Source organism: Thamnophis sirtalis, unplaced genomic scaffold (genome assembly GCF_051295495.1).
Source record: "Thamnophis sirtalis isolate CommonGarterSnake01/CBP01778 unplaced genomic scaffold, rThaSir2_p1.2 scaffold_2, whole genome shotgun sequence".
NCBI classification, from domain to species: Eukaryota; Metazoa; Chordata; class Lepidosauria; order Squamata; family Natricidae; genus Thamnophis; species Thamnophis sirtalis.
The window spans coordinates 14,322,290-14,344,423 of NW_028261382.1; the positions used below are offsets into that span (position 1 = coordinate 14,322,290).

A 22,134-nucleotide genomic window follows, 5' to 3' on the forward strand; every position below is an offset into this window, starting at 1 on the left:
GGCAATTAATTTACCATAAAATGGATTAATCAGTGAATAGTCTTTATAAATGCAAACTTGGAGAACCCTCAAATGGATAAGTGGTGCCTAATCTTGGATTCCAACTATACATAACCATTATAACTGGGTATATCTAGTTTAATGAAAAGAAGGGCTAGGGGTGAGATGATAACAGTGTTCTAATATCTCAGGAGCTGCCACAAAGAAAAGGGAGTCAAGATATTCTCCAAAGCACATGAGAGTAGAACAAGAAGCAATGGGTGGAAACTAATCAAGGAGAGGAGAGAAGCAACTTTGAACTAAGGAGAAATTTCCTCACAGTTAGAACAATTCATCAGTGGAACAACTTTCCTCCAGAAGTTGTAAATGCTCCAACACTGGACATTTTAAAGAAGATGTTGGATAACCATTTGTCTGAAGTAGTATAGGGTTTCCTGCCTAGGCAGGGGGTTGGACTAGAAGACCTCCAAGGTCCCTTCCAACTCTGTTATTCTATTCTATTCTATTCTATTCTATTCTAAGGCTCTGTAAAAGAGACATATTTTTGAATGCCATTGAATTGCATCAAATTATTATGGTGGGTCACACAGTCAACCAGTTGTTTAATCCAAATTTGGCATTTTCATCCACAAATCAAGTCCTTCCCAAGATCTTGGGATAGGCAGATAATGAGGGTGGAGGTTCGCTGAGCTTGTGGGTTGGTTTCTGAATGTTTCATTACCAGGCTAGGTAACATCTTCATTGGACTTTAGGGGATGTCAGTGTCAGTGTTCTTCTGCTTGTAAGGGCTTTGTGTGGTCAGTAGGTCTGTGATGGGGAGGTCACATTAGGTGAGGGTCACATCAAGTGAGAGTCTTGTGATGTGTCTTGTGATGGGTAGGTCATATCAAGTAAGGGTCATTGGGAGATGAAGTACTGGTTGGGGAGATTATGCTGGGAGGATATGAGCCAATAGTGGGCACAGTGGTTAGAGGGCAGTACTGCAGGCTACTTCTGCTGACTGCTAGCTGCAGTTCAGCAGTTCAAATCTCACCAGACTCAAGGTTGACTCAGCCTCCCATCCTTCCGAGGTGGATAAAATGAGGACCCAGATTTTTTTGGGGGGGGGGGCAATAGGCTGACTCTGTAAACCTCTTAGAGAGGGCTGGAATGCCAGGATTTGATAAACTCATATATGTGACAGGTGCTAGCATGGCTGTTTATTCCAGTTTTGCTCCAATCAAATTGGTGCTGATCAGTGTCAGTGTGACACTGCAGAGTAGAGGGTAGAGATTAGGGATTGTGTAGATTGACTGCCAGCTGGTGTTCACGGATTCTGGTTTTCAATTGATGTGATGCAAATAGGCAGCTATTGTTGTTTTCCAGAGATAGAAAAGTAGATATCCACTCATTAGGAGGTGTGGCAAAAGCATGCCAAGTCACCCACTCTTTTTTCCTTGGAGGTGAGCATGGGTAGCACCAAGACCTAAGTGTTATTCCTATACCAGAGCAAATCGAAGGGAAAGCAACCATCCGGAATAAAACCCTTTCTTGGGTTTCCTAACAGGTTGTTATACAACCATTCACAGATTTCCATTTCCTATTTCCTACTGGTGTCAGCATTAAAGCCTTACATGCACAATTCTCAGTGGACTGTAGTTGGGGGGGAGGCATCTTAATAGCCTCATTATAACTCAATCCTCTTGGCAATCACCTCTCAAGCTTCCTATTAGAAGAAGTGATTTGTGATGCCCAGTCAGCCTGCACATCTCTGTACATCGTTCCCACTAACAGCAGGCAGCTCTTTCTCTGAGCGTTCCCCCCCACTCTCTCCCCATGTTATATTGCATCCTTATCCCTTCTCATTTGTGATGTCATGAATTGGTTTCTCCTTCTCTTCTCTACAATACACATTTTTTTTAAAAAAAAATTATTTCCATGAGTGAAGTGTGGACTATCTCTTTCAAAGACATCGCCATTCATCTGAAACCGAATAGATAATATCCTGGTTTCTTAGCCAGATAGTTAGTATCATCTCAAGATTAAAAACCCCATGAGATCCTTGAGGTGTTGCTATCTACCTTTTGATAGATCCCACTCTAATGCTCAGTGGAGGAGTGTTGACATTGGAATTCGCAGTTTAAAGTAGCAACATTAACCATACTCCAATAGTGCACCAAACCATATTTTGCTAAGAGTCGTTATGATTTCATTGCACTCGTGTAGGGAGCACCGGGTTGAAAGGATTCATTGGTGACATCACCATTGCCTGTGGGACATCCATTAGGGGGGCAGGGGGTGTCCTTTCATGTCCCTGGCAGAAGCTGGAGAGAAGGACAGGAGCTCACCCTGCAGCCCACAGCAGCACTCAGATCTCAAATGTGGGACTGCTAACCTCCAATCCAGTGTCTTAACCCCATGAGCCACCAGGCTCCCTAAGTCATTACCATGATAGAAAACTACAATAAATCTATATAGATTAAAGTGTGTGTGTGTGTGTGTGTGTGTGTGTGTGTGTGTGTGTGTGTGTGTGTTTTCCAGAATAACTTTGGAACGCCTCGAGCAATTTCAACCAAACTTGGTACACAGATGACTTACTCTCTGGAAAAAAAATACTGTAGAGGTAAGACACCCCTAACACCCCTCCAGGGGTGGGGGGTGTATCTGTGTGTGTGTGTTCCAGCATAACTCTGGAATGCCTGGGCTGCTGAAATGAAAAGGAATGAATTATATCTATAGTGTCAAATCACAGTACTTTTGACAGTGATCGTATGCATTTTGGATTCAGGTTCTGTTAAGATACAGCCTGTTATGCCTTAAAATGGATTTTACTGGACAGCACAGTGGAGTTGCCATGGTAATGGCTTCACAGTAATCCACAAGGGGGCTCCCTCTGGTAAGGGGGATTGGTTCTTAAAAAAAACAAGGGGGCTCCCTCTGGTAAAGGGGATTGATATGACACTATAAATATAATTCATTCCTTTTCCTGTCTAATACAGGATTGGGATAAATAAATACACGGGTAATGCCGGGTTATCAGCTAATATTTAAATTAAAATAACTCACTGGCCATTGATGACTCCATCTGGATTCAGCATGGGAATAATCTTGAAGATGAAGCATTGCCGCAGGAGATCAGCAAGTGGATCATTGCTGAGCAGGAACTCCAGAGTCCCCTTCATAACCCAGCTGGAATTGCTCTCACCAGGGTGAACACGTGCCGTGAGTACGACATAAGGACGGTCACCTAAAGAAAGAAAGCATAGACTTTTATGCCAATAGAAAAGAATATTTGTAACACAAGGTTGAACCATGGGTCTTGGGGTTGTCTGAGCTTGGTTGTTGTCTTGCAGACATTTTATTATCCTGCTAGATGACATCATCAATCCCAGAAGGGAGTGGGGTTTCCTCTTTGTTTATATACAAGCAGATTGCGCTGTCATACTTTGTGTAATTTTCCCCCTCTGCTTATCTAAAGTTAAAGGTTTCCCTTGCACATATGTGCTAGTCATTCCTGACTCTAGGGGGTGGTGCTTATTTCTGTTTCAAAGCCAAAGAGCCAGCGCTGTCCAAAGACGTCTCCATGGTCATGTGGCCGGCATGAGACAGATTTAGACAGGATTTCTAATGTTGGATTTTCCCCCTTACCAGAGGGAGCCCCCTTGTGGAATACTATGAAGCCATTACCATGGCAACTCACTGTGCTGTACAGTAGAAGCCATTTTACAGCAGTATGGTAGAAGCCACTTTAAGGCACAACAGGCTGTATCTTAACAGAACACACACCCTGTGGGGTATTAGGGGTGTCTTACCCCCAACAGTATTTGTTTTCAGAGTAAGCCATGTGTGTAATAAATTTGGTTGGAATTGGCTGAGGTGTTACAGAGTTATGCTGGAACACACACACACACACACACACACACACACACACACACAAAACCAGATAGATAGATAGATAGATAGATAGATAGATAGATAGATAGATAGATAGATAGATAGATAGATAGATAGATAGACAGACAGACAGACAGACAGACAGATAATTTGAAGTATGTCCTTTGTTTTGTCTTATTATGACTGCTCTTATATGAATTGGAAATTACACTTTTGACTTGGTCTTTCTTACATGTAGAAACAAGTCCTTCTTCAACCTGGTGCCCTTCAGAGACATTGCTACACAATGTTCAGCCAATCTAGTCATCCCTAACATGACTGAGAACGTGGTGGTCTAACTTATCCAGACATCATCAACTTGAGAAATTCATCCTTTTGGGTAAGAATGAATTGACTGTATCAATTCCTCCTACAGGGTAGAATGGCATTTTTAAATGTTCATCATTTTTCCCCCTCTTAAACTCCGCAAAAAGAAAAGTAACTGCAAGTTTTAAAAGGAATGGGTCCATCGTTCAAGAAATGCAATCTCTGAAGCAAGTTGAAATGGAAACAAAATAGCCCTCATAAAGCCATCATAAAAAACAATGATAAGAAAAATGGGTAATTGTCATCACAGCAGAAAATCCATTTTTTCCGCTTGCTAAAGTTTTTGTCCGTGCTCTTTTTATTTCCTTCCTTCCATGGGCATTCTCAAAACTAGGGTGTCAGGTTTGAAATGGCACAAACCGTATTATCCCGAAGATTCTTCCCCTCCCCCAATTTAGATATCTGTGGGACAGTTTTCACTGTTTTAACGACACACACACAAACATCATTTTACAAATAATTCAAGGCAGCAAACTTATCCAACAGACCTTCTTCCTCCTAATTTTCCCACAACAACTGTCGTGTGATGTGAATTGGGCTGAAAGAGAGTGACTTGGCCCACAGTTACCCAGCAGCTTCCATGACTATGGCAGAACTAGAACTTACCATCTTCACCCTAGCTGGCTTTCATGGCTAAGAAAAGGACTAGAACTCATTGTCTCCTGGTGATTGGCGCAAAGTCACCTAAGCTGGCTTTCATGGCTAAGACAGGACTAGAACTCACCTGTCAGCCTCTGTTTTGTGTTTGCTTTTTAGCTGCCATTGAAACAGGGAGGGGGGGGCATGGTATTTGGGTGTGGGAAATATTCTGTACAGGAGGACTGTTAATTGGGAGTTGTTCTCACCATTCGTTTGCGCATGTGGCAAGGAGAGGAGTTTCCTGCCAAGGCCAACTGTCCGGCATACCAACCTGATGATGATTTTTGAAGATGTCTCCCACATGACAGCTGTGGAGATATTGGATTGGACTATGGGCTGGGGTTACCAAGGGGAGGGGAATGGGTCATGTATTGATATCTAATGCTTGCGCACGCTTTTGCTCAGATCCAGCTTTGCTTAACTTCTATTTACTTGTAATCAGTAAAAGTACTCTTAATTCTGCAAAATGGAGTTGAGTGGTTTCTTTCTTGGTTATTAAGTGAAGCAGCCCTGACATCACCATCTCCTGGTGATGGGCCTAAAGTCACCCAAGCTGGCTTTCATGACTAAGGCAGAACTAGAACTCATGGCTTCCCCCTTTTTTTTAGCCCAGTACCTTAACCACTAGAGCAAACGGGTTAAAAGACTTCTCTGAAGTGACTGTTAGAACCCATAAAAAACAGTGAGACTTCAGTAACTCCAATCCCTCACTAGGAAGTTTATGTACATTCCAGTTCTTATTTACTGTCTCATTTTAAACATCATTACGCTGCACTGCAAACATAATTCCGGGCTCCCTCTTGTTCAGATAATGAGCAGCCACTTCTGATTCCAAATCCTTTTCAAGGTTTGCCAATAATAAAGGGAAGAGAATGAAATATCTTCTTTCTGAAAATGATGTGCATTGACAGTCTTGATCCATAGCTGGCAGCCTCTCTGACAATTATATGATTTGATGGGTGACACTCCGAGAGAGATCGCTTTCCGTCTGTGGAAAAACAGCAATTGATAGCACCAGCCTGCTTTCAATACTGTGTTTTCCTTTTTTAATGCTTAGCCAGATCACTTCTGGGAGATGAAAAGCTGCTTTAGTTACTTCGGAAGGCTTTGATGTAGCCAAGGACAATGCAAGAAATGTAGAGGTAGTTCTCGACTTCCAACAGTTCTTTGGAAGAACTGGCATTGGAAAAAAGTGACTGAGGACCGTATTTCACACTTGCGATGGTTGCAGCATCCCCATGGTCACATGATCAAAAGTCAGATGCTTGGCAACTGGTTCGTGTTTACGACGGTTGCAATGTGACTAAAGGTCATTATCCTGGGATGATTGTGCATGGCCCCATTTTTATTCTGTAGGTATCCTTTCTTTCAAGTCGTACTTACTAAGCATTATTTTAAATTAATTTTGCTCCATTGGATAGATGGTGTTGCTGCTCAAAAGCACCAGTTGGTTGATCTTATGGTTTTTATATGGTTTTATTTGTATTTGTAGGCCGCCCTTTTCCCTGAGGGGACTCAGGGCGGCTCACAGAAAACCAAGGGAGGGGGGAATACAACATTGAGATTACAACACATAATAAAATAGCAAACAACATGCATACTACATTCGGGCGGGGTAACAGTCCTTATCCCCAGGCCTGACGGGCGAGCCAGTTCTTCAAGGCTATGCGGAAGGCCTGGACGGTGGAGAGAGTACGAATCTCTACGGGGAGCTCGTTCCAAAGGGTCGGGGCCACTGCTGAGAAGGCCCTCCTCCTTGTGGTTGCCAGCCGACACTGGCTGGCCGATGGAATACGGAGGAGGCCTAATCTATGAGATCTTATAGGTCGTAGGGAGGTAATTGGCAGAAGGCGGTCTCTCAAGTATCCAGATCCACTGCCATGTAGGGCTTTATGGGTGATCAATAGCACCTTGAAGCGCATCCGGAGATCGACAGGTAGCCAGCGCAGCTCGCGGAGGATAGGTGTAATGCGGGTGAATCGAGGTACACCCGCAATCACTCGCGCGGCTGCGTTCTGCACTAACTGAAGTCGCCGGATGCTCCTCAAGGGCAGCCCCATGTAGAGCACGTTGCAGTATTCCAGCCTAGAGGTCACAAGGGCCCGAGTGACTGTTGTGAGGGCCTCCCGATTCAGGTAGGGTCGCAACTGGCGCACCAGGCGTACCTGGGCGAATGCCCCCCTGGTCACAGCCGCTATATGGTGGTCGAATGACAGCTGTGGATCCAGGAGGACTCCCAAGTTGCGAACCCTCTCTGAGGGGTGTAAAATTTGACCCCCCAGCCTGAGTGTTGGATTATTGGTCAAATCTTTGGGAGGAAAACACAACAGCCACTCGGTCTTTTCCGGGTTGAGCACAAGCTTGTTAATCCTCATCCAGTCCATAACGGCTTCAAGCCCCCGGCCCATCACGTCCACCGCTTCATTGATTTGGCACGGGGCGGACAGATACAATTGAGTATCGTCCGCATATTGATGGTATCTGATCCCGTGCCTGCGGATGATCTCCCCCAGCGGTTTCATGTAGATGTTGAATAGTAGGGGGGATAAGACCGAACCCTGCGGCACCCCATATTTTAGGGGCCTTGGGGACGATCTCTGCCCTCCCACTAACACCGACTGCGACCTGTCCGAGAGGTAGGAGGAGAACCACCGTAATACGGTGCCTCCCACTCCCACCTCCCGCAGTCGTCGCAGAAGGATACCATGGTCGATGGTATCGAAAGCCGCTGAGAGGTCAAGGAGGACCAGGATGGAGGGATATCCTTCATCTCTGGCTCTCCAAAGATCATCCATCAATGCGACCAAAGCGGTTTCTGTGCTGTAACCGGGTCTGAAGCCTGACTGGAAGGGGTCTAGATAGTTTGCTTCCTCCAAGGACTGTTGGAGCTGAAAGGCCACCACCTTCTCAACAACCTTCCCCAAAAAGGGGAGGTTGGAGACCGGGCGATAGTTGTTAAGGGCAGCTGGATCCAAGGATGGTTTCTTCAGGAGGGGTCTCACCACCGCCGCTTTCAGTGCGGCGGGGAAGTTCCCCTCCCGAAGGGAGGCGGTTACAACCGCCTGGATCCAGCCTCGTGTCACCTCACTGCAGTTAGTAACCAGCCATGAGGGACATGGATCCAAAACACAGGTGGAGGAACTTACAGCTCTCATGGCCTTGTCCACATCCCCGGGGGTAACTTCTTGAAACTCAACCCAGAGCTGTTCTACTTGGTCCCCCTGTGCCTCGGCTGGAACTGCAGGTGTGGAGGCCAAGTCCGCCCGAAACCGAGCAATTTTGTCCGCTAAGAATTGGGCATATTCTTCAGCTCTGCCCTGCAAGGGTTCCCCCGTCTCCCTTCTGTTCAATAGGGAGCGGGTTATCCTAAACAGGGCGGCTGGGCGGGACTCAGCGGATGCGACCAGGGAGGCTATGTGTGATCTTTTAGCTGCCCTAAGTGCCCTAGTATATTCCCTGGTGCAGGTGGTTACCATTGCTCGGTTCGATGCGGACTTATCGGACCTCCAACGGTGCTCTAGGCATCTCCTCCGGCGCTTCATCTCCCGGAGCTCCTCGGTAAACCAAGGGGGTCTCCGGGATCCGCCGCCTCGGAGGAGCCGCAGTGGCGCAATCCGGTCGAGGGCCTCTGACGCTGCCGAGTGCCACGCAGCAGCCAGAGTCTCCGCCGGACTGTGGGCGAAAGTGTCAGGAATAACCCCAAGCTCTGTCTGGAACCTTGCTGGTTCCATAAGGCGCCTGGGGCGGAACCACCTGGTCGGTTCCTCCTCCCTACAGTGGGGGTTTGGCCTCCGGAAGTCGAGCCTCAGTAGGCAATGGTCTGACCACGACAGGGGTATGATGTCACTCCCCCTCAGACCAAGATCACACATCCACTGCTCCGAGAGAAATACAAGGTCAAGCATGTGTCCCGCTGAATGGGTTGGGCCTCGGATTACTTGGGTCAAGCCCATGGCTGTCATGGAAGCCATGAACTCCTGCGCCCCATCAGAGTTTTCACCGAGCGACGGCAAATTAAAGTCCCCCAGGACCATCAACCTAGGGAACTCAATTGCCAGCTCGGCTACCGACTCGAGGAGCGAGGGGAGGGCTGCTGCAACGCTGTTGGGAGGCAGGTACGTTAGCAGCAGACCCACTTGACCCTTGAGGTCCAACTTTAACAGCAAAGACTCACACCCGACAATCTCCGGAGCAGGGACCCTACGAGGAACTAACGACTCCCGGATAACAGCGGCCACACCTCCACCCCTTCCCTGGGCTCTCGGCTGATGTAGCACCTGAAATCCTTCTGAGCACAGTTCTACAAGGGGGACTCCTCCCTCTGGGCCCAGCCAGGTCTCAGTAATACATGCCAGGTCTGCCCTCTCGTCTAAAAGTAAGTCCCGGACGAGAGGTGCTTTATGTACAACAGACCTGGCATTTAGCGACAACAGCCTGAGACCAGGGTCCTGACTACTTGCGCCATCTGGTCTTGGAGTGGGACTCCTAGGGCCGGAAGAAGGGATCTCTGTAATGTAGCGAACCCTCCTTCCCCGGTAATGGCCTGCCCTAAAGTCCCCGCCGTATCTGCCCCTCCCTGTTACGACCGCAATACCCCGACCCTCTCCCGTATCTCTGGTCCCCTCAACCACCCCCGTGGCCCCCGCAATTCCCGACAGGTCCTCCGAATCACGCACACTCATGCACTCCCGCAAACAGTCCCCACGTAAAAAGTTAAAAACACAAATTTACAACAATATAATCATAAAAAGTGGGACATTCACTCATGTCAAGCATACCTCATACATAACCCATACAAAGAAAGAAGAAAAAGATGAAAGAAAAGGAAGAAATTATAATTGCGCTAGAAGTTAATTAGAATAAAGTGCGAATAGTTCTGGAAGAGTCCAAAAAAGTCTAAGGTGGTTAAGGCAAGGAGAGAGCCTCCTATACACTGTAGGTACCCCCACTCGTCCAGCAATGATGTTATCCGAAGGAACAGGTCCCAGGCGGCATCAGGCAACAATGGCCGTGGCAGATGAAAATACAAGTAAAGGAATAGATGATAATACAGTCCAAAAAGTCCAATAGCCGCATTCCAAGGGGAGTCCAAGCTCAACCAGCAGAAGGGCCTGTGATGGCAATGGTCCAGTGGGAGAAAGAATGCCCCAACAGGGGAGGCCAAGCCAAGGGGAGAGGAGTGGGGTTGCAATCGTAGCAGATAAAAACCACCTCCCATTCTCTCCCAGTATTGTCTCAGGCTAACCGCCTTCTCCCTGGGGCAATAGATAGTCAAACAATCCACAGCAACCAAAAGCACAGACGAGATGAAAAAATGGTAAAAGGGGGGTAAGGTGGAAATTCTCTCAGCCCACAAGAGGAGGGGGGGGGGGTCAGGGCTCTCTTCAAGTCAGCCGGGTCGCAGCGGACTCCAACCGTACTCCCAGCGATAATTACCCAGCGTCTCCAGCCGAAATGGGCCGCAACGGCTTTCAAGCGGCACCCGGGCAGTGTCTCCCAACGCCTCTCCAGATCAGCTGGGTCGCGGTGTCTTCCGGGCACCTTCAAATGGCGTCGGTGTTCTTCGTAGCAGGCAGCCTCGGGGGAGTAAAACTCTCTCCCGTCCGCTGCCAGCACCAGCCCTCCGAGAGTCGTTCGTGTCTCCTCTCCAGCTTCGTATCTCCCCTCCAGCTTCCAAGCGTTCGTGTCTCCTCTCCAGCTTCGTATCTCCCCTCCAGCTTCCAGGCGGCACCCGGGCGGCGTCTTTGACGTCTTTTTAAAATCAGCTGGGCCGCGGCGTCTTCCGAGCACCTCCGGACGACATCGGCGTTTTTCGTGCAAGGCAGCCTGGAGAAGCAATTTTTCTCCAGTCCGCTGCCAGCACTAGATCCCCCGAAAATCGCCCGTCTCCTGGTCTGTTTCTGGCTCGATCTCCTAAGACAATATCTTCTTTTTTGGCAGTTTTTTCTCATATGAACGCCGGAACGAAGAGCTCGGCAGCCATGTTCCTTCCTTCGCACATGCGCTCCAGTGTCTTATTCCCCACTTGGAGCCAAACCCAGAAGGACATTTCTTCCAACCACCAGAGTCCTTGGACCCATCTGGAGTTGCTCTGCAGGACAGAGAAAGGATGGAGACACAACCTTTTGCCAAGGAGGGAAGCGGAAAAGGCCCTTCAGCTGCTCAGCCTGGGATCTATGATCAAAGCAGAGACATAACCTGTCTACTATAGTGGCTGTGTGGTGTAGTAGCAATAGCAATAGCACTTAGACTTATATACCACTTTACAGTACTTTATAGCCCTATCTAAGCAGTTTATAGATTGCCTCCAACTATCTGACTCCTCACTTTACCCACCTCAGAAGGATGGAAGGTTGAGTCAATCTTGTGCCTGATGAGACTCAAACTGCCAAATTGTAGGCAGCAGAAGTAGCCTGCACTACTGCACTCTAACCATTGCATCACCGTGGCTCGGGAAAGGACCCTCCTCCAAATGGATGTCCCCCAGGCAACGGTGATGTCACCAACTAATCCTTTCAACCCGGTGTTCCCAACACGAGTGCAATGCAATCATAATGACTCTTAGCAAGCAAGCTCTTGAAGTTCTAAGCAATAGTATCAATAATATTAGTATAATAATTAGACACTCCTAATTAAAAGGAGAGAGATGCGGTGGCTCAGTGGCTAAGACACTGAGCTTGTCGATAAGAAGGTCAGCAGTTCAGCAGTTCAAATCCCTAGCACCGCGTAACGGCATGAGCTCATGTTACTTCTCCCTGCTTCTGCCAACCTAGCAGTTCAAAAGCACATAAAAATGCAACTAGAAAAATAGGGACCACTTTGGTGGGAAGGTAAAAGCGTTCCGTGCACCTTTGTCATTTAGTCATGCCAACCACATGACCATAGAGACATCTTCGGACAGCTCTGGCTCTTTGGCTTTGAGCACTGCCCCCTGGAGTTGGGAACGACTAACACGCATGTGTGGGGGAACCTTTACCTTTACCTTTAATTAAAAGAAGTTGAGATGCATATTTCCTACTTCCTAGTTCCAATGCCACTGATTGCTGGCTGCTCTATTTTCCCCTCCCTTCCTGTTTTTTGGCTTGGCTTTGTTTTTCCTACCATCATGATTTAGGGCCAGTCTCTGTTCTTATTGCTTGAATGAAACTTATAGGGCTACACACTCATGGCTAGGAATTGCACTCATGAGAGCCCTAATGGACAACAGCTATAAATAGCATAAGGCCAGATAGAACACATTGCCTTTTTCTCGTTCCCGTTCTCTCTAATAACCAATGACTACAGCTGTTAACCATTCTGATCTATTCTCGCCATTCGATAAAGCATAGCAACAGATTATCGTCTTCATTTATGATTTAAGGGATGAGCGCTAGCAATCCACCAATAATTTTGCCAATAATACTGCAACATCTGAGCCTGTATTTTGCACAAGTTAAAGAATAGAGGAGACAAATGGAATAGATGTCTGAAGTTTCCCATAGGGTAACAAGCTCTGTTCTGCTGGAGTAAATTCAAACATTATCCCATCCATAGGCTAAGTGGTTCTTCCCATTTCAAGAATCCCATGTTGCAAGTTACTTTCTCTCTCCGATACCAGGGATCGGCAACCTTAAACATTCAAAGAGCCACAAAGCTCCTAACCGAAAGTCCCCTATTCAATTCTGGAGCCAACCAAGTAACCTTCTAGCATGGCATCCTTTTTCCTCTGCTGACCAGAAGTCCAGTTCCACCACCATAGTATCCTCCTACCATGGCATCCTTTTTCCTCTACCTGTCCTAACCGAAAGCCCTATCAATTGTGGAGCCGACCAGCAAGAGGGAGCTGCAGCAGAGGGATGAAAGAACCACATGCAGCTCCAGAGCCATGGACCTCTGCCCTATAGAGTAATTAATTTGCTGGAACTGATTTTTTTTTGGAAGGATGCAACACCCCTCTCATCAAAACAGGAAAATGTTGAGTTACGTTGCTGTTTTAATTCCCTTTCCAAATTCTTAGTATTTTCTGGGTTTTGATAGAAGGTGGAATGGAATACATCTATACCCTGCTATTACACAACACCCCTATCATACTTATGTATGTATCAGTGCGTCATGTGCAACTTCCACAGGCTTCAACAATGCATGGTTATCCTATTGATCAATATTGCTTAAGTGGTGGTGCCTTAATTTACAGCTGTCTAAAGTGTTCGTCAGCCCCTCCCTCAGCATTTGCAAGATTCTCAGCACATCTTTATTTACATGAATTGCTTTGAGCTCCTGATGACTCCTGATAGCACAGTTAATTGTAGTGATGGGAGATTGAAGCCCAGGGCTTCCTTGGGAAAGATGTCCAACTGCAGAGATGATCTGGGGTGATAAAGAGCCCTGAAAGAGTCAAGAAGAGAGGAGGAAGAAAACTCACCTGATCACTTTCTGACAAACGGGATGTTCAATGACAACTCCCCCCCAGGGTAGCTGTTCTGCAAATAGGCAAACCTAATCAATGCAGCCATATTGCAACAGGAAACCACCATCTCCATCATGGGCTCAGAAAATAAACTTAACAGAGTTGGAAGGAACCGTGGATGTCACCTAATTACAGGAGACCTATACTATTTCTGATAGACAGCTGTCCAGTCTCTTCCTAAAAGCCTCCAATGTTGGGACACCATCAATTTCTGAAGGCAATTTCTCCCACTGGTTCATTGCTTTTACTGTTAGGAATTTACTTCTTAGTTCTTCAGTTGCTTCTCTCCTTGGTTGTTATTGATAGTTGAGAAGTCATGTCTGATCCATCATGATCCCATGGACAACATTCCTACAGGCCTTCCTGTTCTCTACCATCCTCTGGAGTCCATTTAAGCTCACACCAACTGCTTCGGTGACTCCATCCAGCCACCTCATTCTCTGTCGTCCCCTTCTTCTTTTGCCCTCAATCTTTCCCAGCATTAGGCTCTTCTCCAGTAAATCCTTCCTTCTCATTAGCTGGCCAAAGAATCTGAGTTTCATCTTCAGGATCTGGCCTTCTAAGGAACAGTCAGGGTTGATCTCCTCTAGGACTGACCAGTTGGATCACCTTGCAGTCCAAGGAACTCGTGGGAGTCTTCTCCAGCACCAGAGTTCAAATACCTCCATTCTTTGGTGCTCAGCCTTTCTTATGGTCCAACTTTCACAGCCATTGAAATCTCCTTGGTTAGTTTCCAACCATTGTTTCTTGTCCTGCCTACAGGTGCTTTGGTAAATAAGTTGGCCCCTTCTTCTTTGTGGCAGCTTTTCAAGTATTGGAAACTGCTATCATGTTGTCATGCTACCATGACTTGCTTTTCCCACCCCCCACCCCCAAAGAGAGTGGCTTCCTAAATGGATGAAAACCCTGTCTGGTCCTTCAAAAGGTGTAACATCCTACACAATGTTTGACAGCAGGTAGAGGTCCCTGAAGGATCTCCACGAAGATCAACTCTTTAAAATTATTTGGTGACTGTGTCACACGGAGCTGTTATTGGATTCTGGGGAAGTTGCCAGAGAGCTCAGGTTGGCCATTTATCTCTACAGAAACCTCATGTGGCACATAACCTTCTCAGGGAACGTAAATAATGAAAAGGGGAAAGGGGAGGAACCATTTTTTTCTGCTACATAAACCCTCATTCTACGTATCACGTCTGGTTACATTGCACTGCATTCTGACATGCTCAAATGGAATGCAGCAATGCTAACAGAGGCCAGTGGTGGGGGGAGGGCATGGGAGGGGGACAAGGGTGGGCATCTCAGTTTCTGGCTTTTTCCCTGATTGAAAAGAGAATAAAATCTAACATGGACAGGATTGATCCCCAGAGGCCAGAGGAGCTGGCAGCAGATTCGGACAGTGAGGAGGTTGGGGAGGAACATGGGCCATTCCTGGAGTCTAGGGAAGACTCTGATGAGGGCTCTGTGTTAGAGGCAGAGAGCGGGCCAGGACCTTATGCCAGGTCTCAGCTGCCTGCAGAGTCAGACATCAGTGAGGCAGACGAACAGCTGGAGCCTGTTCCCAGTGTGCACATGCGCAGAGTTGCCAGAAGAAGGGAACAGCTAAATAATAGGGGTCGACTTGGGAGTAAGGCCGCAGGTGGACGATGAATGGTCCCTCCCAGAGGAAATAAAAGAGGAGTGAAAGGAGAGAGGAGTTTGCAGGAGACAATTAGTTCGATTAATTGACTCGTGACTCTCTGAGATTCCTTGCCAAGTTTTGCAGATATCGGCCTGTCAGCTCTCTATGCCAGATAAGGTCTGTGACCATAAATCCTCCCTTGAAAGACTTTGCTATATGTGAATGAGCAGAATTCACAGTAAATTAATAAAAGGAGTTTTTGTTGGGACCAGGAGTTTGCTTCATGCTCTTAGTCAGAACACTGCACACATAATAAGCACACTGGAGTTGGGCAGCTAATAAACATATATTCAGATTAGCCAAGGTTCTCTGGAACCTGCGTGAGAAAGGCATTTCCAATCCTGCTTGTTTTTCTGACTACAAGTGCTAAGTTAAACTGTAAATTTCAGAAACTAGTTTTTACCCCCCAAAATTATGTTATTTCCTCTTATATGCAGTAGAATGGGATTAATAATGCCTGAAGTGGTAGCATAGCATTTGTTGGGAAGATAAGCAGCAAACACTGTTTTGAATGCTCTTCTTAATGGAGAGCCTACCTCCTTTTTCTCATAGGCAGGATTTAGACATTAAAATTATTTAATGTAGAATTTGAAATTCCTTACTGTGTCTCTACTTTGATCAGGACAATTCAAGATCACAGAAGGGACAGTTTAAGAACATTTCTGAACTGAAAAACTTTACTCAGGTAATCTGGTAAATTAACTAAGGGGAGAGAAAAAATTAGAAGGGAATCAGATCAATGTCTCGACAAGCCACAACTGTATTTTGCTATGCCAATGGGAAGAGAGTTGCTTTAGAATTGTTTCTCAAAGCAAGAGAGATGGGAAAGCCTAGATCATCACCCAAGGTTAAATTCAGTAAATGATAAACTTTTCAAAAATGGTGAAATGCTGCCCTTTAGGAAGTCATGTGTTTAAAACGTGAAAGATTATTTTTCAAGAAATGAAGTGAAACACTTTATTGCCACTTGGAAAATGACTATTGCTTGGTTATATGGTTTTCATTTTTAAAAGTGGCATTTAAAAAAAAATAAATGTTACAAATCACTGTTGCCCTCAAGATTCAGAAGAGAAGGAGGTAGCCCATTATATGGAATGTTGGTGTCTTACTCCTGCCTTACCTGAGTGAGTGCAGTGGCATCTGACCACCATTAGAAATGGTGCTGTGTGAGATGAACTATGGAGAACTAGTTTGACCTAGAGATTAAGGCATCAAGGTAGAAACCAGGAGACTATGAGTTCTGGTCCTATAAAACTGCCACCAAAGAGGTTTTTATAGAATTTTTCATAAAAGAGGGTCTAGACAAATGTAGACCTTTCAAGTCAACCTTGATGTCAACCTTGTGATTTCATGGGCACATGCAGACCTGGAATTTCTTGTAGGATATTAAACACATTCAACCCTGATTAGCTTCCTATCATCTAGGATGCTACTTCAACTTCCCAATCTAGCCTAGAACCCTGGAATTTCTTGTAGAATATTAAACACATCCAACCTTGCTTAGCTGCCTATCCCCTAGGATGCTTCTTCAACTTTCCAATCTAGCTTAGAACTCCAGAATTTCTTGTAGAATATTAAACACATCCAACCGTGCTTAGCTTCCAGGACCAGACAAGATTGACCAGAAGCTGCAACCTGCTGAGTGTATTTTTAAATTCAATATTCCTTTCCTTTCATCACAAACTTTCAAGTGCTTCTGACTTCTTCCTCTGACAGTTTTCATCCATGCTTTCTCTCTCCTTCCTAATCCTGCTTCAAAGCATCTATGTACAGACATAGTTTGGGATACAGCATCCTGGGGGTGGGAGAAGCAAAAAAAAAAACCCTTTTCCTTGTTTCAACCTTACACTATACATATCTGCCTCTATATAACACACAGCAAAACCTTTGCTAGTGTTGCACAGAGTAAATAAGAGCATTACAAATGTTAAATTGCTTTTCGCCCATGAACTGCCTTGTTCTCCATTTTCATATCCTAGTGGGGTTGTTTCATGAGCTGCGTTGCCTGGCAACCTCCTTTTGTGCTAGCATGGTATGAATGGACTAATCTTTTGAAAGAGAAAGGATCTGAAAAGACCAGGCCACAAAAAGAAGAGTTCCAGACATTGGGACATGATGCCTTTACTCACTGTTAAGCGGATGACCCAAGAGAGTTGGTGATTTCATATACCCAGTTACTAGCACAATAAAGCAATGGTAGATGTAACATTGAGCACGGACTTGTACAAGGAAGCTGCAGAAAGTTTCAATCTTATCTAACCAGTATTTGAGAGACTGCCACAAAGAGGAGGGGGTCAATTTATTTTCCAAAGCACTAGAGGGCAAGAAAAGAAACAAGGGATGGAAATTAATCAAGGAGAGAAGCAACTTGGAGTTAAGAAGAAACCTCCCTACGATGAGGACAATTAACCAGTAGAACAGCTTGCCTCCATAAGTTGTAGGTGCTTCATCACTGGAGGTTTTTAAGAAGAAACTGGACAGTTACTTGTCTGAAATGGTGTAGGATCTCCTGCTTGAGCCTGGGGCTGGACTAGAAGACCTCCAAGGTCCCTTCCAGCTCTATTCTGATTCTAATCTACAATATTCTGAAGCAGCTGTCACCCACATATCATGGCACATTTGCACTGTGTGAAGCACAACTTCATCTATTCAATAGAGGAAGGAATTAGAAACAAGACACATTAAGGCAACTGAGTGGGCAAGACTAATAAACAGAGAATGAGCAAATGGTTATTAATCTAGAAATCATCAGGTCTTTTAAAGAGAAACTTTTAAAGCCAAGTATTCAAAGCACCACCCAAGTTTCCGCTGGTGCCCTCAAACACCAAAGTTTTGACTCCTGAGAAAGCCCTTGTTATGAGCTGGCCTTTCATCATTTAGAATCCATTGTTTAGATCAGGGATAGTCAAACTTTTTATACCTACCACCCACTTTTGTATCTCTGTTAGTAGTAAAATTTTCTAACCGCCCACCGGTTCCACAGTAATGGTGAGTATAAAGTAGGGAAGTCAATTAAATTAAAAAAAGAAAAGTGCTTCAGTATTGGACAAAACCCCTACCGCCCACCATGAAAGCTGGAAGGCCCACAAGTGGGCGGTAGGGACCAGGTTGACTACCACTGGTTTAGATCATAGTGGAATGAAACTGAATGAATGAGCAAGTATAGAAAATCACAAGGTACAGAAGGGTTCTTACTAATAGGGACATTAGTCATCATCTCAAAGTTTGGGCCTGGCCTCCTGTTTGGACCTAGGTTTCCTGATACAGTAAAAAGGACACGTTTAGTCCCAAAAAATGTTTGCATGCCGATAATGCCAGTAGGAACCCACCCCTGGGTAAGAACCCAATAGAGGTGGCAATCAGCAGGTTCTGACCAGTTCTGGAGAACTGGCAGTGGAAATTTTGAGTAGTTTGGAGAACCGGTAAATACCAACGCTGGCTGGCCACACCCCTATCTATTCTCTGACTCCCGAGTCCCAGCTGATCAGGAGGAAATGGAGATTTTGCAATAACCTTCCCCTGGAGTGGGGAGGGAATGGAGATTTCACAGTATCCTCCCCCTGCCATGCCCACCAAGCCATGCCCACCATGCCATATCACGCCCACCAAGCCACACCCACAGAACTGGTAGTAAAAAAAATTCCCATGCCTGAATAGGAGTCTAGATGGATTCCGTCCATATCTTCCTTTTTTCCCAAGTTGATGTCTCCACCCATTTAGACTCAATGATGGTAATGATGAAGTTAGGTGAGACAAAACACTAATAACTCAACTTCCAGTTCTCACTAGAACTGAGAAGAGAAGACAACGGATGGTAGCATCCCATGCCTGCTTTCTGCCTCCACTTGCAATGCTGTTGTTATTTCCTAACACCAAAGTCATTCTTGTAAATGCAGAAAAGGCTAAATTGGAGTCAAAACGGCAGAAATATCCATCATGCACCATTGCCATAGTATCTATTTCAAAGCCTGAATTTATTCTGAAGCAGGAGGCAATTTGAGTTCCTCTTAAGTATTTTGTGTTGATTGCTGACTTTCTTCTATATGTTTTGAAAATAGGGTCTGGGATAGGTGCATCGTATAATTTCTATAAATTGCTTTGCAGAGTGTAGTGTAGGTAGGTTTCCCAAGATGTGATTTCTGAGGAGAAAAGGGTTTGAGAAACTCATATCTTGGGATGAGCCTTACTAGCAGATAATTAAATGAAGTTATGGCCCTTTCACACCATTTTATGTTACCTGAGCGAAATATGACAATGGCAGTCTTCACAGTCTGAGGTTTCTTCTGCTTTGATTTGAGCAGAGACTGAAAGTGGAGTGAGTTACGTGTGTTCAACCATATTTATTGAGTAGAGATACTGGCTGAATTTCTCAAGAAGAAAAAGAATCCTAATAATTGTTCAAAACTCGGTGTCTAAGTAGCATTTAACAGGGTTTAACAGATAAACAGAGTTGGAAGGGACCTTATAGGTCATCTAGTCCAACCCGTTGCTCAAGCAGGAGACCCTACACCACGTCTGACAAATGGCAGTCCAGTCTCTTCTTGAAAGCCACCAGTGATGAAGCTCCCACAACTTCCGAAGGCAACTTCTGTTCCATTGGTTGGTTGTTCTCACTGTCAGAAAGTTCCTCCTTGTTTCTAGGTTGACTCTCTCCTTGGTCAGTTTCCATTCATTATTCCTTGTCTGGCCTTCAGGTGCCTGACCCCTCCTCTCTGTGGCAACCCCTCAAATATTGAAAGACTGCTATAATGTCTCCCCCGGTCCTTCACTAGACTAGCTATGCCCAATTCCTGTACATGTTTTTCATATGTTTTAGTCTCCAGTTCCCTAATCATCATGGTTGCTCTTCTCTGCACTTTTTCTAGAGTCTCAACATCTTTTTTATAGTGTGGTGACCAAAACTGGATGCAGTACTCTAGGTGTGGTCTTACTGGGGCTTTATAGAGTGATATTAGTACCTCATTTGATCTTGATTGTATCCCTCTGTTAATGCAATTTAGGATTGCATTGGCTTTTTTTGGCAGCCACCGCACCCTGCTGACTCCTATTTAGCTGGTTGTCCACTAAGACTCTAAGATTTCTCTCACAGTTACTGCTATTAAGCCTGGTTTCACCCAGTCTGCTTTTGGTTGTTGTTGTTGTTTTAAACTTGGAAGAGAATGGTTCTTGTCAAACCCATTCAGTTCCATCATCCATGCTGCCACTGAATCTCTGTGGACCGTTGTCAGTTCAAGATTTAAATAGACTATCCACAAAGGACTCAGTCTCTCTTGGACCCGTTCTAGTGGCAGACAGGAATCTTAAACTCGACAGGTAGTCCGTGAGCATCTTCAAGTGCCAGCTTGCAAAGACTCCTCCAAACACACTCAGTATTTTGATTGGGCTCTTACTCAGAAGGTAGACGAAGTGTGCTGAGATGCCTGGGTTTTTCTCTCTTCGTCATGCTTTCTCTGGGAGTTTGTATGTGAGTCAGGAAGTGTAGCAGTTAAGGTGTTATGACTGGGATAACTTAAGTTCCTCCTCAACCTTCGACTTGCAGAGCAATTCTCAGCCCAAATTAATTAATTGTTGTTAGTTGTGAAGTCATGTCAAATCCATCGCAACGTTTCTTCAGGCCTTCCTGTCCTCTACCATCCTCTGGAGTCCATTCCAGCTCACACCTACTGCTTCTGTGACTCCATCCATCCACCTCATTCTCTGTCGTCCCCTTCTTCTTCTGCCCTCAATCATTTCCAGCATGAGGCTCTTCTCCAGTGAGTCCTTCCTTCTCATTAGGTGGCCAAAGAATTTGAGTTTCCTCTTCAGGATCTGCCTTCTAAAGAGCAGTCAGGGTTGATCTCCTCTAGGACTGACCGGTTTGATTGCCCTGCAGCCCAAGGAACTTGCAGGAGTTTTCTCCAGCACCATAGTTAAAAGTCCTCCATTCTTTTGTGCTCAGTCTTTCTCAGTCTTTCTTATGGTCCAACTTTCACAGCCATACTTTGCAACTAGGAAAACCAGTTAATTAAAAATGATTAATTCATACGAGATGGTTACTGTGGGGATACAATGAAGGAATCCCCCATGTAATCTGCCTCAAGTTATTAGAGGAGAAGCATCATATTAATCCCAAAAATAAAATAAAATAAAATAATAAAATAATAAAATAATAAAATAATAAAATAATAAAATAATAAAATAATAAAATAATAAAATAATAAAATAATAAAATAATAAAATAATAAAATAATAAAATAATAAAATAATAAAATAATAAAATAAGAATAAAAGAATAAAAGAATAAAAGAATAAAAGAATAAAAGAATAAAAGAATAAAAGAATAAAAGAATAAAAGAATAAAAGAATAAAAGAATAAAAGAATAAAAGAATAAAAGAATAAAATAATAAAATAATAAAATAATAAAATAATAAAATAATAATAATAAAATAATAATAATAAAATAATAAAATAATGAAAGAATGAATAAAAGAATAAAAGAATAAAAGAATAAAAGAATAAAAGAATAAAAGAATAAAAGAATAAAAGAATAAAAGAATAAAAGAATAAAAGAATAAAAGAATAAAAGAATAAAAGAATAAAAGAATAAAAGAATAAAAGAATAAAAGAATAAAAGAATAAAAGAATAAGAATAAAAGAATAAAAGAATAAAAGAATAAAAGAATAAAAGAATAAAAGAATAAAAGAATAAAAGAATAAAAGAATAAAATAATAAAATAATAAAATAATAAAATAATAAAATAATAAAATAATAAAATAATAAAATAATAAAATAATAAAATAATAAAATAATAAAATAATAAAATAATAAAATAATAAAATAATAAAATAATAAAATAAAATAATAATAATGAAATAATGAAATAATGAAAGAATGAAAGAATGAAAGAATGAAAGAATGAAAGAATGAAAGAATAAAAGAATAAAAGAATAAAAGAATAAAAGAATAAAAGAATAAAATAATAAAATAATAAAATAATAAAATAATAAAATAATAAAATAATAAAATAATAAAATAATAAAATAATAAAATAATAAAATAATAAAATAATAAAATAATAAAATAATAAAATAATAAAATAATAAAATAATAAAATAATAATAAAATAATAAAATAATAAAATAAATAATATGA

At 43.7% G+C, this 22,134-nt stretch overlaps 1 protein-coding gene across 1 annotated transcript in view; it reads right to left on the reverse strand.

Annotated features, from left to right (window-relative positions):
• Window positions 1–22,134, reverse strand: part of AGBL1 (AGBL carboxypeptidase 1) — a 418,457-nt gene that overhangs the window by 260,108 nt on the left and 136,215 nt on the right. Inside the window, exon 18 of the mRNA XM_087704308.1 lies at window positions 3,046–3,226. Within this exon, the coding sequence (XP_087560434.1) occupies window positions 3,046–3,226 (181 nt within the window). The remainder of the gene's footprint in view (window positions 1–3,045; window positions 3,227–22,134) is intronic.